Source organism: Spea bombifrons, chromosome 2 (assembly GCF_027358695.1).
Source record: "Spea bombifrons isolate aSpeBom1 chromosome 2, aSpeBom1.2.pri, whole genome shotgun sequence".
Classification (NCBI taxonomy): Eukaryota; Metazoa; Chordata; class Amphibia; order Anura; family Pelobatidae; genus Spea; species Spea bombifrons.
The window spans coordinates 48,404,897-48,426,453 of record NC_071088.1 but is presented as its reverse complement, the minus strand read 5'-3'; the positions used below and the strand labels follow the sequence as shown (position 1 = coordinate 48,426,453).

Below are 21,557 nucleotides of genomic sequence, written 5' to 3'. Positions count from 1 at the left end.
CTTCTATGGCAAAGCATGAATTGGTACATGCTACCATTATTAATAATTATTTTTACTGACTCAGCAGCTGCCTTATAAAAGTTTCACAATTCCAAACTAGTAGATTATTTATAAAAAAAAAAAATCACTGATCACAATAGCAATTAGGCTTGTATAGAATAATTGCATGCTTATCCTTTACCACCAACTAAAGTATTTTCTTGTGGAAAAAAAAAAATAGTCATCCAGAAGCAATGTCAGCACTAAACTACAATTTGTTACCGCATATGTCATTATATCCTTATTAATTTCTAATTAAATAACTCTGTATAATTATTTTTCAAATGTCATATATGTTTGAAAAGCAAATTGTTCGATTCCACTGTTTTTTTTTATAAATATATACAGCTCTCATTCTCACTTTCTAGGTCTACTAACACTATTGAGTTAATTATTTAATTAACAATATGGATTCCCGCACTGCCATCTCCACCTTGCTGATTATATATGGCCTCTGCATGCTGGCAGAGAAGTCACAAGGAAGTTTTGCACATTTTTACTCACACAGTGATGCTTGCAACATGCAGGTGATTATAATTATCATTCAAATATACCATTGCTGAAATACTTTCTATATACCATATCAGGTGCTTTATTATGTGACTATTGTCCTTGTTACAGCTTAAGTGGGGTTCTGGGAAAATTTATGAAAATTTTCGGTAAAATATGAGCGTTGTGTGACATCACACCATTTCAAATATGTGAACATTACATGTTAGGGGTTTGCTATGGTAATTCAACCAATCCAAAATAATCTTAGTATTGCAACTCTAAAAAAGTACTGCCCTTGTGAACATGTTTTGTAACATAAGGTGTAGTTCCTGCTTTTTAAGATTGATGTACTTTGTGGAATCCGGTTAGATCAACAGTATTTTTTTCGTTAGATCTATCACACAAGAGGCGGTATTCACAATTCTATTTAGTGTGCGAGGGATGGGAATACATATGGGTTGCCCCCCAACTGAAATTTGGTTATATAAGGACTGTTGCTAGGTGTCACAGCATTCATACTACCTTTTACCTGTACCTATATAGTACATACCCTAAGGCACATCGCTGTTATAAGATCATATCCTGGTTCTTCTCAGCAGAGCAGCTAGAGCCAGGGTCCAGTCTAAATACATCATTGGTAAAAACTGATCTGTTTTTAAAATATATGTCATGTCCCTATAGTTTCACATCAGTTAAACAGCAAAAAAAAAATACTGTATAGATATCAAATATGCAATTAGCCACGTTTTGTGTATGTTTTATATTTTATTAATTTGCTGTAGTAGGGGGCTCTCCAACATCTTAAAAGCCTGCCAAAGTTGGCAGGTATCTATCGTTGAACTACCAATTTAAAGAAAGGTATTGCTGAACAATACGTTCATTATTATAAGATGGTGTGACTAGAATGCTGATATCTTAGTCTTTAGCCTTATCCAATTACAGTTTTTTATTGTGAGGAATTATACTGGGCAATCAAGCTTATTTAATGTAGTTATTCTAAAGAAAAAGATAATCACATTGGAATGATAAGTGATCAATAGAATAAGCTAAAACAAATATATATCAATAAATATTTCCAGCAGGTGAAATCTGTTAAATTATATAAAACTGCTATACTAAAAAAGCTTTTTTTTTTAAATCCGTGTCAAAAACATTGTGCAGTTTATGGAGGTTTATAGAGAAAAAATGTTTAATGTTATATTCACTCTTCTATAAAGCTACACTGGTGATTTTTAAAAATCAATATGGTGCAATTTGCGTGATTATAGAGTTCATTACACTACAAGAAGCTTTAATATATTATTGTTTTCTTAAAACATTAAAGTGAGCTTTTTGTTTATTCTATGAAAGCAACGTGAGAAGAGCAGAGCATGTAAGAAGTTTATGCAGAGATCAGAGAGAGGTGATCTTAGAGAAGAAGGTGGTCTACAAGAGAAAGATGTTCTAAAGGTCAGTACTTCTGGTAAATTGTATACCCTATATTTTTTTTTCTTCCTATTTATTTCCCTGTTTCTTACTACATAAAAGACCACCATATGATAAAGTAATGTTCTACTTTTACTTCTTTTTCTGTGACCCATTGTCATTTCTAGCTTAATCATGGGAGTCATTTTGCCTTCACATTACAAATACCTCTTAAAATAGCACCCACAGGATGGAAGGTTTAAAAGCAGTAGTGGGATTAAAATTTTTAGTAACCACTTCCAAGCTTTCTTACTAAGAAATAAAAACCTCTCACACACAGACTCAGACAGTCTCACACGCAGTCACACACACACTCAGGAAGTCACACACACACACACACGTACAGGCAGACTCTCACACACACACACTCAGGCAGTCACACACACACAGACTGTCCCAAAATATATATATATGAAAGCACTTAATGAAAGTGTTCAATATAAGTCTGGAAAAAGTATTCACTGGTATGCACTTTTTAGATTGATTGAGATTTATGTGACAAATGCTATTAATAAAACATTTAAAAAGCTACTAAACATATTTTTTTAAAATCTACTTATTGGAAACAAGGTGAAAACTGCGTGTACATCAAGAAACAATTTGACGGAAATTTGTATATGCCGTTTTGACCTTTTTTCAAAAAGTACATTTTCTTTTACAAATCTATGATGCCTCTTTTGATGTTTTATCAATTGCATTTGTCACATAAAAAAATCTCAATCAATAATCTTAAAAGCACCAGTGCATACTTTTAATTACCATAATGCTAATTACCATTATATTAATAACACATATTATATTTCTTATAATATATACAATTTTATACATTTAACATTAATAATAAATGTTTATTTTATTAATAATAAAGAAAATATATATATAAGGCCCCCCTCGATATGCCACTCTGCTCCCCTGATATGACATATGACACTCTGCCCGCCTATGCCACTCTGTTCCTCTGATATGACACTCTGCCTCCTGATATGCTCTACGCCCCCCAGATATGCCACTCTGCCCCCCCCCCCCGACTTACCAATGCATCTCCGGACTCTCTGGTGTAGTGGGGGCAGCCGGTGTACTACTGCGCGATGCACGTAGACAACCTCTGCTGCTACTCGTCACCTCCAGCATGGCTTCTATGCCAGCACTCCGTCATAGAAGCCCCGGCGGAAGTGCCTGCAGCAGCGGAAGTTGTCTGTGCGCATCGCACAGATGTTCCCCGGCTGCCAGAGAGGAGGATACACGACTCTGCTGTTTGCCCGCAGCAAGGCTAAATGAAAAAGAAAACAAAAAAAACACTTGCCCGGCGCCCGGAACTGCATGTCCCGGGCGTCTGGTGATACGAATTACGCTAAACCCCGATTAAAAGCTGCACTCCCTCTTTAAGTGGGGGAAAAAGTGCGGCCTATAATAGGGTAATTAAGAAACGGTTCGCGCAAACCGGCAAGAACCGGCTGAATCCCACCATTGTATATAAGCATATGACATGTAAAGTGAAGGAAAGGCAATCCTGGAAATATTAGTTGGTTTCAGTTTTTTACATTCATTTTCTTCCACAGTTCAAGTTCTTCCACACCAAACTCATCCAACCATGTGTTTATGGACCTTGCTTTTTGCACCACTATATGGACAAAAGTATTGGGACACACCTCTTAATTATTAAAACCATAGTGTGTACTAGGCCCCTTACTTCCAGTGAAGGAAAAGCTTCAGCATATCAAGACATTTAGGACAATGCTATGCATCTAACTTTGTGGGAACAGTTTGGGGAAGACCCTTTTCTATTCCATACCCCTGTGCACAAAGCAAGGTCGATGAAGAAATGATTGGATGAGTTTGGTGTGGAAGAACTTGACTGTCCAGCACAGAGCCCTGACTTTAACCCCAACGACCACCATTTTGATGAACTGGAACAACATCAATTCCTGACCTCACAAATGCCGTACTTGATGAACGGGGAACAATTCCCACAGAAACACTCAGAATTGGAGAATTGGAGAAACGCATTTAGGTACACTATACTATCACAAATTATTTTAAAGTTGTTTATTATTGTTTACAATGACACAATTCACCAAAGAACATGCTTGAGACCGAATTTTTTTGTTGTTGTTACTAGTGTGAAAAATATCATACTGTTATTTTTTAGAACAGTTCTAGTTTTTTGTAGGTGTGTATTAGCAGCAGCTGGTAGCCAAACACCATGACTCCTTACCATACTGCCTTGTGATAAACAATATAGTAGAACATTGTAAAACATCACTTAGCTGGACACTTTCACTAATTTGAAAATAACCAAAAAATATTTGGTTAAACTGCCTTTTTTCTCTTTTTTATAGATAATTTATATGACAACTAAATGCCTTTGTACTTCCTTTATGAGCTTTACACACATTACCTTTCAGTAAATGTGTTAATCAAGGACTTGAAACTTGCAAGCATTCTCTTAAATATCAATGAAATAACTGCATATTATCTTACTATTCAAAACCATTTTTTCTAACTTAAACAAATATCTTAACTCCTTTGTGACTAGGCATTTTACTCCCTTAAGTGACCAAATTTTATTTGCCTTCGTCACCATATTTTTGTTCAACCATGTTTAGTGTACCTACACAAATTATATAGCTGGGTTTTTATAGATATAGTTTCTCTTTTAACCACTTTTTTGTGTAGTCTTTCATTTAGTATTAATAATATGTCAAGAAACACATTTTTACCGCTTTCTTCCACAAATGGATAATCATAGGATGATAGCAAAATGGGAAGGTTTAGGGCCTATACTAATTATCAGGCCTACCCTGTAAAACAGAGAATAATACTTTGAATAATGTTGCCTTGAACAAGTGATGGAAAAAAGACTAAACAATGATTAGATTTCTAGAACATTCATCAGTTGAATACATTCTTAACTACATAATCAATACACTGAAAAAATGCAAATAAGAAAATATATGTAATATAAGATTAAATGTATGTGTTAGTAAAACTATGATCTATATTACTAAAAAAGACATAAAAGTATTGCTTCCTAAAGTAAACATTACTCCTATTACCCTGGCAGGGTTTAAGAGGCTTATATGACATTACTAGGTCAATTTAAACATGCATTTTTTTAAACAAAACAAGTTTAAAATTTGATTTGAAAATAATATAAACCAGGACTTACCCTAACTAACCATCCATCCATCAAATATTTGTAATTTTTTTTATTGAAGTTTATTGAATTTTTAGCAATACATCATTACATATTCAAGTACATATCCAAATGTATCAGTGAAGGTGAAACACGAATGAAAAATATTTACTCCAATAACCAACTAACAAAAAAAGAATCTAAGTGTGCAGCATAAAGTGTACCTCATTTAAGGACAACCATAGTGCAGTTATCATTGTTATCGATTAGTAGGAACCAAGCACATCCTGAAGAGAACAATAATATCCCCTCCATTCTCTAACTTTATAAAGAATGCTACTCCCTGCTTGCCAGCCACATGGACCACACTTTGTTATTGGGCTATTGTATGTGCTACAGAATGAGGCATATTTTCCATAACTCTATGGTTCTCTAGGATCAAAATTGCATCAGAATATGTGGGTGGTACCGCAGATTTTCATTTGTGCATAATGGTTAACTTTACCACCAACAGAAAGCGAATAACATGCAAGGGGAAACGTGCAATAAGGTTATCTCCAGTGAGCATACCAATGAAATCATCATTACTAAGTTTTAAATAGCCGTTGACTTCTCAGGCATCTCCACCATAGATGAAACATGGAACCCTTTTGACCACACCATCCTGACTATGCCATGTACAAACTATTTTGTTTTGTAGCTCCACATGCATAATGAAATGGGACACCCCTCTCATAGCTTCCTCTGGATTCAGTAGATAATGCCTGCCACAGATACCCTTCCAATGCCTTGATATGATAAGATGGTCTACAATACTATTACAACAATGGAAGACAGATTTACCTCCCAGGAGGATTGCGATAGATGGTGTATTTGCAAAGCAGGGTTGTTTACTCTCCTCTTGTGGTGGTCTTCAGTGACCACTGCTGACATGTAGTGCTATTCAGCAAAGATTTGAAGGGCCCTATATTTTTAAAGGGGGCACACTTTAAGTTTTAATGAGGACCTCTACTAAAGACCACATCTCATCGGTGAGAGCAGAAGGCCAACCGATTCCAGGTAGGCATTCATATAATGTTGGTTCAGCTGATTAATGGAAAATTAGATTAAATGCACTTTGGCTTGTACCCTATCCAACCTTATTATTGTATGTAATACATCTTTCACAAGGACTGTAAAAAGGAATTGCACATACTGGGCTTTAGCAATCTCCTCCACCTGATCTGAATTGCATTCCATCCTGAACGTTTCTCAAGGTGCATTAACATATCTACTGACTATCCACCACAGTGTTGTGGGCTGCCACAAACTTCTCCATCATTCTTAGTAATTTCTAAGTAATATGTTCTCTCACCTATATCTTGAATACCTTTTCTGAGCGCTGGCACAAGATCCTGGAGATCCTGCTTGAAGTTCACGCATCTCCCCAATAAGCAATTTAATTGATTGCAAGGTGTGTACTTGGTTTTCGGGATACTCTTGTGAAGGAGACGGTGTGGAAGAGTTGCCTACCAAGTCTTTGTCTACTTCCTACACTGGGAGGCTTTCAAGGCATCTTTGCTTCATCAGTGTGTGGACATCTGCCAGGCTCCCTTCCATGCTCATTTTATCTGGCCTGACACTGGATCTCTATTTAATTAATGCAGAATGGCTGATACTCAGTGGAGCACGCAAACAATTAGACCTGCTCTGGTGCCATCCATGCCACGTCTTTCACTAAATAGTCCTAATAAAAATGTAAATTAGTTTCATAAAGTTTGACGTACTATGATGAGGTAAACTAAATGTACTTATTAACTTAATGACCACCAAACAATCCTATTAACAAGTTTAAACAAAATTAACATTAAAATTCCCCATTATTTGAACAGCGAGAGACAGAATAACAAAAAATTCCAGAATAACGCATTCAAATAAGTTATAAATTGATTTGCATTTTACTCTGTGAAATAAGTATTTGACCCCTTTGCAAAACATGACTTAGTACTTGATGGTAAAACCCTTGTTGGCAATCACAGAGGTCAGACATTTCTTGTAGTTGGCCACCAGGTTTGCACACATCTCAGGAGGGATTTTGTCCCACTCCTCTTTGCAGATCCTCTCCAAGTCATTAAGGTTTCAATGCTGACGTTTGGCAACTTGAACCTTCAGCTCCCTCCTCAGATTTGTTATGGAATTAAAGTTTGGAAACTCCAGGAGCTTAATGTGCTTCTTCTTGAACCACTCATTTGTTGCCTTGGTTGTGTGTGTGTTGGGTCATTGTCATGCTGGCATACCCACCCACGACCCACTTTCAATGCCCTGGCTGAGAGAAGGAGGTTTTCACTCAAGATTTGACAGTACATGGCTCCATCCATCATCCTTTTGATCCGGTGAAGTTGTCCTGTCCCCTTAGCAGAACCCCCCCAAAGCATAATGTTTCCACCTACACGTTTGATGATGGGGATGGTGTTCTTGGGGTCATAGGCAGCATTACTCCTCCTCCTCCAAACACAGGAAAGGATTTTGGTCTCATCTGACCACAACACTTTCACCCAGTTCTCCTCTGAATCATTCAGATGTTCATTCGAAACTTAAGACGGGCCTGTACGTGTGCTTTCTTGAGCAGGGGGACCTTGTGGGCACTTCTGGGAGTAGTGTGTTATCAATTGTTTTCTTGATGACTATGGTCCCAGCTGCCCCTTTTGGCTATTTAAGCAGCTAAACTTCACTTCCTCCTTGCCCTTGTGTTGTTTCCAGCTGCAAGTGCTATCTCTGTGTTCCTGAATTCCTGTGTACAACCTGGCTTTTTCTGACGTCCCTCCCGGCTCCTGATTCCTGGCTTGTTCCTGGCTTCGCTGATCTCTGTATTCCTGACCCCGGCTTGTCTGAGTACCCATCTTGGTTCCTGACCCTGGCTTGTCTTTTGGTATATGCTTTTGGATCACGCTTTGGCTTTGTTCACTAATGTCAATACAATAAAGGTGATTGCATTTTACGTTTTGTGTCCTTCTGGTTCCTGGTCCCTAACAGGGCCATGAACCCAGAAGGGGCAGGCAATCCACCAAATGTTTTTACCAGGCAGGACCAGGTAGACCAGCACATGGACCAATTTGCGTTAGCTCTCCAGACCTTGTTGCTCCGTACTGCGCATCTGGTTCTGCCATCTCAGGTCCCCACGGCACAGGTTGCCTCTATACCTGCTGCTGCTTCCGCTCCGTCTGCCACTGGTGTTTTTAATACTGCCAGAGGCTTCCCGAGCTTTATGGGGGCGACCCTAATTTGTGCAGAGGTTTCCTGAACCAGATCAGTATCTATCTGGAGATGGTACCTCAGGCCTTTCCATCTGGCAGGAGTAAGGTGGGCTTCGTGATTTCTTTACTCTCAGACAGGGCCTTGGCATGGGCGAGAAACAGAAACCTTTAGTACACAATTACCCTGAGTTTGTTGCGTCTCTAAAAAGGGTATTTGATGTACCGGCCCGCTCTGCTTCGGTTGCCAAACGACTAATGTCCATTCGGCAGGGTACAAGGACGGTTTCGGACCATGCTATTGCGTTTCGTACCCTGGCCGCTGAGGTTGGTTGGAATAATGAGGCTCTCGTGGCTGCTTTTTCTAATGGGCTCTCGGATATACTTAAGGATGAGATTGCGGCCTGGGACCTTCCCAGTGATTTGGAGGAATTGGTCTCTTTTTGCATCCTTATTGACTCACGAATCCGTGAGAGACCATCCTTCCGGGAGCGCCTTCGGAGGCCTCCTATACGTTTAGACCCGAGCTTTTCATCCCCACCCGTGCCTCCCTCTCCTCCCATGCCTCCTGGTCTGGACACTTCGGGCGTTGTGGAACCCATGCAGCTTGGATTTACCCGTCTCTCGGGAGGAGGGAGGGTCTCTGTCTTTACATGCTGCGAACTTGCCCTACACGTCCAGGAAACGCCTGCACCTAAGGCTCCAGAGGGGACAGTCCTTAGGTGGCGTCTCGGCGTCCCCAGATATCCAGAAGGATAAACCTCTAATCTCGGTGGGTCTCACTTGGGGCAAGATTTCCGTCATTTCAGAGGCACTCATTGACCTGGGGGCAGCGGGCCTTTTAATTGACAGCACCTTTGCTCAGAAGCACTCTATTCTGTTGCAGCTTCGGACTGCTCCACTTGCCATTGAGGCGATCTATGGCAGACTGTTACAGCCCCCACAGGTCACCCATGAAACCGCTCCTTTGTCTATGGCTGTTGGGGCTCTCCATCATGAAATTATACAACTCATTGACCTGATACACTCTCCTCATTATCCTGTGGTTTTAGGATATCCATGGTTGCGCAACCATAATCCTGTGTTTCATTGGGTAAGGGCCGAAGTCTTGGCATGGTCGCCTAATTGTTCCAAAACATGCCTAGGGAGAGTGGTGAAGGTGCTAACCACTTCTCCGGTCTCTTTGTTGCCTGAGGAGTATCAAGAGTTTCATGATGTATTCGATAAGGGCCGGGCTGGTGAGCTCCCACCTCAACGCCCGTACGATTGCGCCATTGAGCTGCAACCTGGTGCCATACCCCCTCGAGGTCGAGTCTACCCATTATCTGTCGCAGAGAATAAGGCCATGGAGGAGTATGTTTCGGATGCGCTGTCCCGGGGGTTCATCCGTAAATCCTCTTCCCCTGCTGGGGCCGGATTCTTTTTTGTGAAAAAGAAGAGCGACGAACTGAGACCCTGTATAGATTACAGGGGGCTCAACCGTATCACGGTTAAAAATGCCTACCCGATTCCACTCATTACCAAGTTATTTGATCGCTTAAAAGGGTCCAAGGTATTTACAAAGCTCGACCTGCGAGGGGCGTATAATTTAGTAAGGATAAAGGGGGGGTCACGAATGGAAAACCGCGTTTAGCACCAGGAGCGGGCATTATGAATAACTAGTTATGCCCTTCGGTCTCTGGAATGCCCCCGCGGTTTTCCAGGAATTCATAAATGATGTCCTAAGGGACATGCTCCAACAATGTGTGGTGGTATACCTAGATGATATTTTGATCCATTCCACCTCCATAGAAAGCCACCACGCTGATGTATCCCGAGTCCTACAGAGGTTATGAGAGAATAATCTCTTTTGCAAATTGGAGAAGTGCAAGTTCCACCGCAAGCTGGTCACCTTTCTGGGGTATGTAATTTCAGAGGTCAGTTTCTCTCGTCTGTTCTCGAGTGGCCACGACCTGTAGGTCTCCGCTCCCTTCGACGGTTCCTCGGCTTCGCTAACTATTACAGGAAATTTATTCGGAATTCTTCCTCTATTGTTAAGCCTTTTACGGACATGACCAAAAAAGACGGCAATGCCTCTCTTTGGTCCCCAGGGGCCATCAAAGCTTTTGAGTCATTGAAGGCCGCTTTTGCCGTAGCTCCTGTTTTGGTACACCCGAAACCGGAACTTCCATTCATACTTGAGGTCGATGCGTCTGAGACAGGGGTAGGCGCCCTCCTGTCTCAACGTACTACTCCTGAGAGCCAGTTGCACCCATGTAGGTACTTCTCCAAGAAGCTAGGTGCTGCGGAATGCAACTATGAATTATGGGTATCAGCCCTCCATGATTCCTGATAGTTTCACTTCCCAGGGGATTCCGGCAGATCCGTTCCACATGGGTGCAGGTTCAGGAGGCACTTCAACGCTCACAACAGTGTCAGGAGCTCCAGGCTAATCGTAAACGCCTACCCGCGCCTTCCTATCAGGTCGGGGAGAGGGTCTGGTTATCCTCCAGAAATCTCCACCTCCAGATGCCCTCCCAGAAACTGGCTCCCCGGTATGTGGGGCCTTTCCGTATCCTCTGACGGGTAAACCCTGTGGCCTATGCCCTGGAACTTCCTTCTAACATGCACATCCACAATGTGTTCCATGTCTCACTGTTGAAACCTCACCTCTGATCTGTAATCGTTTTACTACAGTCGCTCCTTGCCCCCGTTCTGTGACTGTTGACAACCATGAGGAGTTCGAGCTCCGCTCCATAGTCGACTCTCATTGGTTCCGTGGGAAGCTCCAGTATTTGGTCCATTGGAAGGGGTATGGTCCCGAGGAGAGATCTTGGGTTCCAGCCTCAGATGTCCATGCTCCTGCTCTCCTTCGTGCATTTCACTCGCGTTTTCCCCCTCAAACCCGGCCCTGCTCCGCGTGGAGGGGGTCGTTGAGGAGGGGGTACTGTTATGGTCTAGCTGCTTTTCTGCTGCATTGCTGGAGGCTATACAGCCTGGCTGGGTTGCCATGGCTATACGCCTGTCACTCAGCCCATTGTCCAGCCCACAGCCAGCCCCTTTTGGCTATTTAAGCAGCTAAACTTCACTTCCTCCTTGCCCTTGTGTTGTTTCCAGCTGCAAGTGCTATCTCTGTGTTCCTGAATTCCTGTGGATGACCTGGCTTTCTCTGACGTCCCTCCCGGCTCCTGATTCCTGGCTTGTTCCTGACTTCGCTGATCTCTGTATTCCTGACCCCGGCTTGTCTGAGTACTCGTCTTGGTTCCTGACCCCGGCTTGTCTTTTGGTATATGCTTTTGGATCACGATTTGGCTTTGTTCACTATTGTCATTACAATAAAGGTGATTGCATTTTACGTTTTGTGTCCGTCTGGTTCCTGGTCCCTAACATCACCGTTCTCATGATCATTGAAACTCCACGATGTGAGATCTTGTATGGAGCCCCAGACCGAGGGAGATTGACAGTTATTTTGTGTTTCAATCTCAGTTCGTTACCTGTATAAAAGACACCTGTGAGCCAGACATCTTGCTGATTGATAAGGGATCAAAAACTTATTTCACTGAGTAAAATGCAAATCAATTTATAACTTATTTCAAATGCGTTGTTCTGGATTTTTTGTTATTCTGTCTCTCACTGTTCAAATAAACCTACCATTAAAATTATAGACTGATCATATCTTTGTCAGTGGGCAGGGGATGAAATATTTTTTTCCTTCACTGTACATTAATGTTAAAACTTCCCACTCAGTAACCCCTAACCCTTAATTTATATTCCCTATTCAAGAATCCTAGCAAAAAAAATCACTAAATAACCCTAAACTCAATAAATAAAACAGATTAATTTAAAAAAAAAAAACTATTTTAAATTAACCCTTGAGGAAAAAAGGCTTCCTGGGTTAAAAAAAAAAAATCAGTACTATAACTACTACTGATGTGATCACTGTGGTAATTAAAAAAGCTTTTATTTAATCCAAAAAAAAAAAAATTATGTGCGGATACCAGTGGTGTACTTAGCAGGGAAAGGGGGTGATGTGCCCTGGGTGCCACTCATCAGGAGGGTACCACGCTTGGACACATGGTCGGGCTGCCCCAGGCCAGTCCAAAACAGTTTGACCTGGACCAGTCCTTTGTCAACAATTTTGGACTGGACCAAGAAGGTAGGAACCTAGCAAGGTCACCAGACCGGCAGTTAAATGCAAGGCTGCTCACAGCGTATAGGAAAGCTTCAGTTGAAGTAAGGGGGTGAGTGAGAGAAGGAGTGAGAGGGTAAGGTAGGGAGTATATATGTGTCAAGGAGCTGGCTAGTCCGACCGACTACCTCCGCTGAATTGTGCTCCCTTAGCCTGGGACAACACACTTTCCCCGGTTCCCCTAGCCGAGACTCCCTGTGTCTTCTTCATCTGCTTCTCTGCAAACCAGGACTCCAGGGGAAATTCTGCAAAAGGGCGGAGCTTTCAGATTCACCTCTTTCCTGATCATAGAAACAGGAGAGAGGCTGTCCCAGTGCCTTCACCGTTTAGCGGAGGTACTCTGAATAGACAGAATAACGCAGAAAGTCAGGTAATGCAGAAACTCTTTTAGAACGATCAGCAGCCTGCAGCCTAGTGCATATGGGTAAGAGGGTTAGAGGGTTAAAAGTTTAGTGCTCTGGTATCCTTCACAGGTAAACTTAGATGTTCGAAACAGACAATTTTTAGTATGAAAATATAATGAAATAATAAAAAAGTTTCCTTTAGTAATGCGCAATAGTTTCACTATTCATAGAAAGTAATGGTATACAAACAAAAAAAGAGCAGGTATCTTCCTAGAATGTAATAAATACAATGTAATAAAGTCCAAAACAAAATCTCAGCTGTTCAAATCAATATTGAAAAGACAAAGGACCAGGTAGGTTACCGCATGTTGTTGCAAAGTCCTTAGTCCTTGCTTTCTGCAATATTCTTTTATTCTTTGGCAGGGGTGCCGAGTCCTTGCATGCGGAAAGTGCAGTTGTCAGATTCCAAACTGTTTTTTTTTATTTTAACAATCATTTTGTCAACAGAAGATGTATTGCATTCCTAGTCATTAGCTGATTGCTAATGTTCAAGCTTGAAAAGCTGTTGCTAAGTTTTTACACTGTTGGGAGGAGCTTAGGGATGAAGGAGGGAGCAGTTCTGCAGTGTGTCCCAGGAAAGCATTTTCAAATGTTGGCAACTATACATCCGTGGTGGTACCGTTATGTCCTGTCAATTGCCTGGTATGGTTGTGTGACATTAGCAAGGATGCTAGGGGAGACACTGGTAGAAAGATAAAAGACACTGAAGAAGAGATGCAGGGAAAGTTGGGGGACAGAAAAATGAAAATAAGGTATTGTAAAATGTTCTCAGAAAACATGGGCAAATGTTGCGATATTTAGGGGGTTATATTAGTTATAGTTATATTAAACAAAGTAGATACATACTACATTTGTAGCAGAGTAGGATTCATATCAAGTATATAGACTGCTGGGGAGTATGAAGTTAGAATAGTCCAGGTAAGAATTCAAAAGGGTTTGGGATGGGTAGCAAACAAAAGGGGTAAATCCAATAGGCAGTCCCGGTCAAAAAGGTAATAGGCTGTCAAAAGGGTAAATCCAACAGGCAGTCCGGGTCACAAAGGTAACAGGCAGGCAAAATGGTAAATCCAAGAGACAGAGCCAGGCACAAACTATGACTCCAAAGTAACTTAATTAACTCACACCTCTGTTACTGAGAGGCAGGGATATAAAGCCTGTTGGTTAGGTCAGGTGTGGTAATGATATAGACTTCAGGTAAAGGAAGGCATGGATTTAGCATAACCAACACAGCTGAACATAAATACACAGAAAACTGATTCTAAACATAACCAGACAAGACATACACGGTACAGGACGCCACAAAGGACAGGGAACAAGGCAAGGAACACAGGGGATGGAGTGAGGAGCCGAGATCCCCAGACGCTTCTCCTGTAAGCAAGGATAGGATATCTCAACCGGGACATGGGGAGAGGAACCAAGATTCTCAGATGTAAAAGGGAAAGAGGGCAAAGGTACATAAAATACAGACACACAATTAAACAAAACAGCGAGCTGTGGAGAGGAGTTCAACTCCGGGCAGCCCTCTTAATGGGGCAGCCATGCCTGGCAGTTTGCAGAGCTGGGGCCGAATCCTGACAGTACTGGGCCCAAATATTCCCGATGGCAGCCATAGCTGCAGATGAAGACCTCTGTTGCAGTGACCAGTCACTTCTGCTTGTGTCCAGTCCATGGATTTAATCACTCAAATAAAAAAGGGCCATCACCTATTAAAAATGTGTAGTCTGTGACATCTACCATGTGTAGAAAACATACAGCAGGCTGTAAAAGATCAGATTCAGTGTTATACAATCTGTCAGATCACGTAAGTGAGCCAAAATATAAATCTGCACAACCATTTTGTGTGCCAACTACTGCTTAATTAACCTTATGCACATATATAAAGCAATGTAAATATTCACACAAAAACCTCTATCTCTTAATCTCTATCTTGGTAGATTATCAGGGGAAGGCCCTAAAACTAGAATAGTTTTTGCTCACTCCACTGAGTAATGGATATTAGTTTGGGGAGCCCTTAACAAACACACAACAGATACAATATCTCTATTTGGCCCATAACTTTAATAGGAGACTACAGTGTGAATACTGTCATTGGTTTATCCAATAATCCCAGTCGAATCTGGGTGATGTTTATGATTGTATTATTGTTTATCAATTTACGTAGTGCCAAAATATTCCATCTCTAGGTTAACATTACAGTATTACAACACATAACAATTTGGAACAAATCTTTTTAACATAGTGTTTAAAAGTTATGATTTTATTAAAGACAGGAGAAAAGATTTGGGAAAAATAATTTACCTGCTAATTTCAGTTGATAGGATTTTCGTTGACCTCTAGGTCTCCATGGTCTACCATGATTGGGGAAGAAGGGAGATGGTTGTCTGTATGATTCTGAGAGAATGATGGGCCTTTGAAAACTTGTCTGTTTTGTGAAAACCGGCTGGGAAAGCGGCCCTTTCCTCTTCAAGCCGTTCCAAAAATCTTTGAGCTAAAATCTTTGTTTAAAGAAGCTTAAGCTTTTCCTAAATAGGAAAATAGATTAACATAATTCTTAACCTCCTTCACAAAAGAATCTTTGAAAAGTGTACCTTCTGCAGCTTGGCCTGGTTCAGAGTGGGCTATATTTGTGCCAGCTATGGGTCAATTTTTAACAGAATTGCTCTACAACAGTCACTAGAAATTGTCAAATTATCATTCACTAAAAAACAAATTGCTCTTTGGACCCAGCCTCTAAGCACCTCTGTATCTACAGGGTTCTCATTTGTAAGTGTCTGTTAAGTGAGATCAAACATTTTTGTTAAAGGGCCCAATATATCTAGTAATTTATCTTGGCATGATTTGAGTGATCTGTTGATTACCTTCCTAGAATTCTTCCCTCGGAATTGCACTATTTGCAAGATCTAAATCAGGGGTCTCGGCATCATTGTGAGCAACATTTGGTCCGAGGCATTCGGCCCAAAGTTTATTTCTGGCAGCTTTATCCAGGTGTCTGTGAAACCAGTGCTCTAGGTATTTGAAATAGGGCACCACTGAGTAAACCAAGGATGTTTAACCTGGTCTGGATTAAAATATGGCCCTTAACGTCCAGAATGGCTGAATCAGTGTTATTCACTTCTTCAATCATATCTGACGTGTCTGAGTCAGGAATTTCCTCCTCAGTATCAGAGGGTGTTTCAGAGCAAGAATCCTCTGAAGTGTCTGTCTCGCTTAAGGACGAGCAATAGGAGTCAGATTTGCTCCTTTTTAGCAGTTTAACATCCTTACAGGTAAAGTTTTTTTTCTGCAGTGGTATATCTGCGTTTTTGTGAGTACTGTGTGGTGAACGCGATTTATTCATATTGACTTTGTCCTTATTTAAAGAGTGCTTTTTGGATCTCTTAGAAATCGATTCAGGGCTGTCAAAAATATGTTTTCGTTTCTGGGTTGTTTTGCCAGATTTTTATAACCGTTTTGCCATATTACTACCCGACGCCTCTGCTGACCAAAAAAGATCAGGAGTAGAGTAGAGGGGTTACGGTTATTGCAAGACATTGCTATGATTTGGCAAACAAATCCTGCATTGAGGACATTGCAGTTATAATGGCTTTTCTGTCTTATTGACAGATTCATCTAGCATCAATTGAAAATGATCATCAGAAATATTCTCACAGTCCTCTGGTGTGGAATACACTGGTTTGTCTGAGGACATGTTGACAAAAAATGTTTTTAATATATTTATCAGGTATATAATTCATATTAATATTTTTTTTAATAATTTGATGTGAGATTTAATATTATAATTGTGAATAACTGACTAGTAAAATGAAGGAAAAAGCACTGCCTGTGGTCCTGACAAACAAAAATTGCAGCTGAACAGTCTGTCAGAATCGCTCTGACAGGCTGTTCAGTAGTGAGGAAAAATGTAAAGTCTCACAAGACTCCGGATAAAAAAACGTTAATGCGCAATATACACGCGAATGGAGTAAAGAGTCCAAAAAAATTGTTGCGGTTGCAAGCGTTCGTGTTGGGGGTTCAGCGAAAAAATTGCTTAACTGAAGAAAATACTTTCCTGTTCCATGGACAAAGGTAAGATTAGTTTAAGAGGGTAAAGGAGAGCAGTATATAACGTCAAGGGGTAAAAATGAAGGAGCTATATAAATAGAAATGACGCGTTTAAAGAAAGTAAATTAATTAATTAAATAATTGCAGCAACCAAGTAATAATAATCTCACAAAACGAACAATCACCTAGGCAGTGGCGACTCTAGAAACAATATATAGGGGGGGCGCATAAGATACCACAGTCAAAACTGGGGGGGCATTAATAATTTCCACCATTATACCACTGACAAAAACATATATATATATATATATATATATATATATATATATTATTCCCAAAAGTAATGTGCTATGGAATTATACTTTTGTTATTGGACTAACATAATACTTCAACATGGGAAGCCTGAAGCCACAATTTAGTGTGACCTATTGAGTAAATAACACAATACCTTAACTTTTCCACTAAATGATTTCTGGGCCTTGAAAGTTTTGTCCCCTGAAGTCACTACAAATTCAGGAGGGCGTTTTATCTCTGGATAAGTAAAAATGAAATAGTTCTTACTGTAAATTAAGTGCCAGGAAACAGATGACCAAACACACACCAGGACAGGCTCTGCCATACCGCCACCTAGACACACACACCAGGACAGGCTCTGCCACACCAACACCCAGACACACACCAGGACAGACTCTACCATACCGACACCCAAACACACACACCAGGACAGGCTCTGCCACACCAACTACCAAACACACACACCAGGACAGGCTCGGCCACACCAACATCCAGACACATGCACCAGAAAAGGCTCTGCCACACCAACATCCAAACACACACACACACACACACACACACACCAGGACAGGCTCTGCTACACCAACATCCAGACACACACACCAGGACAGGCTCTGTCACACCGACACCCAAACCAGGACAGGCTCTGCCACACCGATACCCAAACACACACCCCAGGACAGGCTCTGCCACACCGACACCCAAAAACACACACAACAGGACAGGCTCTGCCACAATGACACCCAAACACACACCAGGACAGGCTCTACCACACCAACACCCAGACACACACACCAGGACAGGCTCTGCCACACTGACACCCAGACACACACCAGGACAGGTTCTGCCACACCAACACCCAAACACACACACCAGGACAGGCTCTGCCACACCGACACCCAAACACACACCAGGACAGGCTCTGCCACACCAACACCCAAACACACACACCAGGACAGGCTCTGCTACACTGATAACCAAAATACACCAACAGCAGGACACAATCTATGACACAGACATCTACACCAGGATGGAATTTCCACACTGCATTGTTGTTGATACCCCTCTTAGTGTTTTTGCCCCTTGTGTATTGATGCCTCAGCCAGCACCCTTTTTAGTATAGATTAATGTGGTGCCCCCACACCCTTGTATGATCTCCTCCAGCCAGCACTATTTGTATTAATGCCCCCAGCGAGCCCCTCCCTTTATTATTGATTTATGTGATGGCCCCATCACATATATGCGTTAGACATGCATTTTTAACTACATAATAAGTACTTATCACTTGAAATTGAAATATGATTTCAAAAGAACAGCTGAACTGGCAGTTTCTTTAATATATTATTTATTATATATATTAATATTAGCCCCTGCTACCGATTATATATATATATATTAGACCCTGTTGCCTATAGCAGGTATAGATACAAGCCCAGCTTTGCATGTATAGATCAATTGAAATTCACTTGTGAACTCAGCATTGAGGGCATAGATCAAATAAACAGAATCAGACATACGCATCCTGCAGGTATACAATTATAATGTATGGAAACATAGCATTGCAGGTATAGATCAACTGCAAATCACATGACTCAGCACTGAGGGTATAGATCAAATAAATACATGGAAACAGCACTGCAGGTAATGATCAACTAAATATGACATACAAACCCTGTATTTGCAGGTATACATAAATAATGTATGGAAACATAGCATAGCAGATATGGATCTATAGAATAACACAAAAACCCAGCTTTGTGGGTATAGATCAATTGGAATTCACATAAAAACACGGCATTAAAGGTATAGATAAACCCCCACTTGGTATTTAGAGCTCACACAATAAAACACACAAAACAATTACACACAGAAAGTTCAGCTGGACATAAGGCAATGGATTCAACACGGTTTTGTGTAAATAGCTTCATTCTACATTATCTTATTATTCACAATGGTTGCATAATTGAGTTATTGCATTTTTCCAGCATACCTGGAACGCATATGGGAAACTGGGGACAGAGTTTTTCTTTGCCCCCATTTTTCCATAGGCATCTTTGTCACTAAACGTGGGACCATGGTAAGCTATTTACTGACAAAGATACCTATGGGAAACTGGGGACAGAGTTTGGCTTTTCCCCCAGTTTCCCATAGGCATCTTTGTCACTAAACATGGGACCATGGGGAGCTATTTACTGACAAAGATGACTATGGGAAACTGGGGACATAGTTTGCCTTTGCCCCCAGTTTCCCATAGGCATCTTTGTCAGTAAACATGGGACTATGGGAAGCTATTTAGTGACAAAGATACCTGTGGGAAACTGGGGACAGAGTTTGGCTTTTCCACCAGTTTCCTATAGGCATCTTTGTCACTAAACATGGGACCACGGGGAGCTATTTACTGTCAAAGATGGCTATGGGAAACTGGGGACAGAGTTTGCCTTTGCCCCCAGTTTCCCATAGGCATCTTTGTCACTAAACATGGGACTATGGGAAGCTATTTAGTGACAAAGATACCTATGGGAAACTGGGGACAGAGTTTTCCTTTGCCTCCAGTTTCCGCTTGGGCATCTTTGTCACTAAACATGGGACCATGGGGAGCTATTTAGTGACAAAGATGCCTATGGGAGTTTCTCACCAGTTTCCCATAGCCATCTTTGTCCCAGCCTCCCACGCGCCCCAACAGTGCACTCTGCTGAGTTCTCGCTGCCAACTTTCTCCACCCACTTCACTGAACGGGGCTGGCACCGCCCCACAAAGGTAATTGAGCAGCGCTGATGCCGCTCACGAATGTTATTGAGTCAATTGGGCGGCATTTTAAGAATCCACCCCAGTCGATCCAAAATAGAATTGAGTCAGCTGGCCAGCGCGGCTCAATAACCTTCGCGGGTGATGGCAGCCCCGTTCAGTGAGGTGGGTGGAGCAAGTTTTACAGTGATCCACGTCTAAGGAGAGCTCTGCCCAGGACGTGGGACATGTAGTCCCATTCAGGGACTGTCCCGGGGAATCCGGGACATGTGGTTCCAAATTTGGCGGGGGGGGCAACAGGGGGGGCAAGGAATAACCAACAATTGCCCCCCCTTGCCCCCCTGTAGCGACGCCACTGCACCTAGGATATTAATATTAATATGTAAATGACCAAGGATATACTCTTATCTCTCTGAGGAGCAGCAAAGAAAGAGGAATCACCAGCTCTTGTTTTATGGACTTTTCTGATTGGTTTATCTGTGTTCTATTCATGTTTGGTTGTACTGTGGTTTTTCTCCTTAACTTGATAATTAACTTTTTTGCTGCAGTGGAGTAGTAATGAGAGACTTATACATAATATCATCCTCCTGTCTGCTATGAAATCTACAATTGTACTTTCAGACAGCAACTGAGAAAGTTAGTGGCACAAAAAACTATTTTTTTCATTTTCTTTAACATTGCTCCAATAGCTTAAATATCATACTTGCATTTTATTTTTTCTCCTTTCTTTATCACCTTTGTTTTCTTAATGAAAATGGAAATTATTCAATGCTGTTGGCAAAAATGAAATTAATTTATTTTTGTAATCTTTTTCTAGATGAGTGCTCCATTGGAAATAGAGTTGAAAATTGACTCACAGCAGATGGAGAATTATCAGGATATTATAGAGGACATTTTCAACGAAGACGTTGAAAAGCTCTAAAATCCAACACAGTGAACTAATAAATATGTCATGTTATTAAATCACTTAATTTCTATCCAAAGCATGTTAAGTAAGAAGGTATCTGTGCAAAAGTTTAGGTCCTGTGGACCCAAATATTGTTTAAATGAAAAGGTAAAATGACAGACCAGTCACCCTTCAAATAACAAAATATCTTGTAAGTTTAATTAATTAAAAAATAATACATTACATGCATTGCTATGTTGATGATTTCTGTGATAATTTGCTATGGAGTGTGAAATCACTGTCATGGATCTGGCTAGTCCGACCGACTACCTCCGCTGATTTGTGCTCCCTTAGCATGGGACACCACACACTTTCCCTGGTTTCCCAGTCACTAGCAGAGACACAGTGTAAGGTAAAACCAAAACGAAGTCTGATTTATTTATTTATTTATTTTCAATTCACCGTTTATTCAAACAGCAATCAGAAAACAGGTTTGAACAGTGATATACACAGTGCAAAGATACAATGAGACTACAAAACCGGTATTCAGAGGCATCAATAAAAAGCGGTAGTACAGGCATCAGTAGAAAACAAAAGGGCAGCAGTGTCACAAAAAATAAGGTAAACAAAATTCAATAGCATCTGAATACATTGTGCA

At 41.1% G+C, this 21,557-nt stretch overlaps 1 protein-coding gene across 1 annotated transcript; it reads left to right on the top strand.

Annotated features, from left to right (window-relative positions):
• The first annotated feature begins 423 nt into the window (after positions 1-423).
• LOC128475349 (promotilin-like) lies at positions 424-21,142 on the top strand. The gene is made up of 3 exons (XM_053457844.1): positions 424-566; positions 1,882-1,980; positions 20,831-21,142. Exons 1-3 carry the CDS (start codon positions 447-449, stop codon positions 20,933-20,935), a joined length of 324 nt encoding a protein of 107 aa, XP_053313819.1. The 5' UTR covers positions 424-446; the 3' UTR covers positions 20,936-21,142.
• Positions 21,143-21,557: the final 415 nt, after the last annotated feature.

Excerpts from the sequence above, each read along its gene's own strand:
- LOC128475349 (XM_053457844.1), top strand. The coding sequence starts at position 447 with ATGGATTCCCGCACTGCCATCTCCACCTTGCTGATTATATATGGCCTC. Across the intron at positions 567-1,881 it reads GTGATGCTTGCAACATGCAG|CAACGTGAGAAGAGCAGAGC; the intron begins GTGATTATAATT and ends ATTCTATGAAAG. Across the intron at positions 1,981-20,830 it reads AAGAGAAAGATGTTCTAAAG|ATGAGTGCTCCATTGGAAAT; the intron begins GTCAGTACTTCT and ends ATCTTTTTCTAG.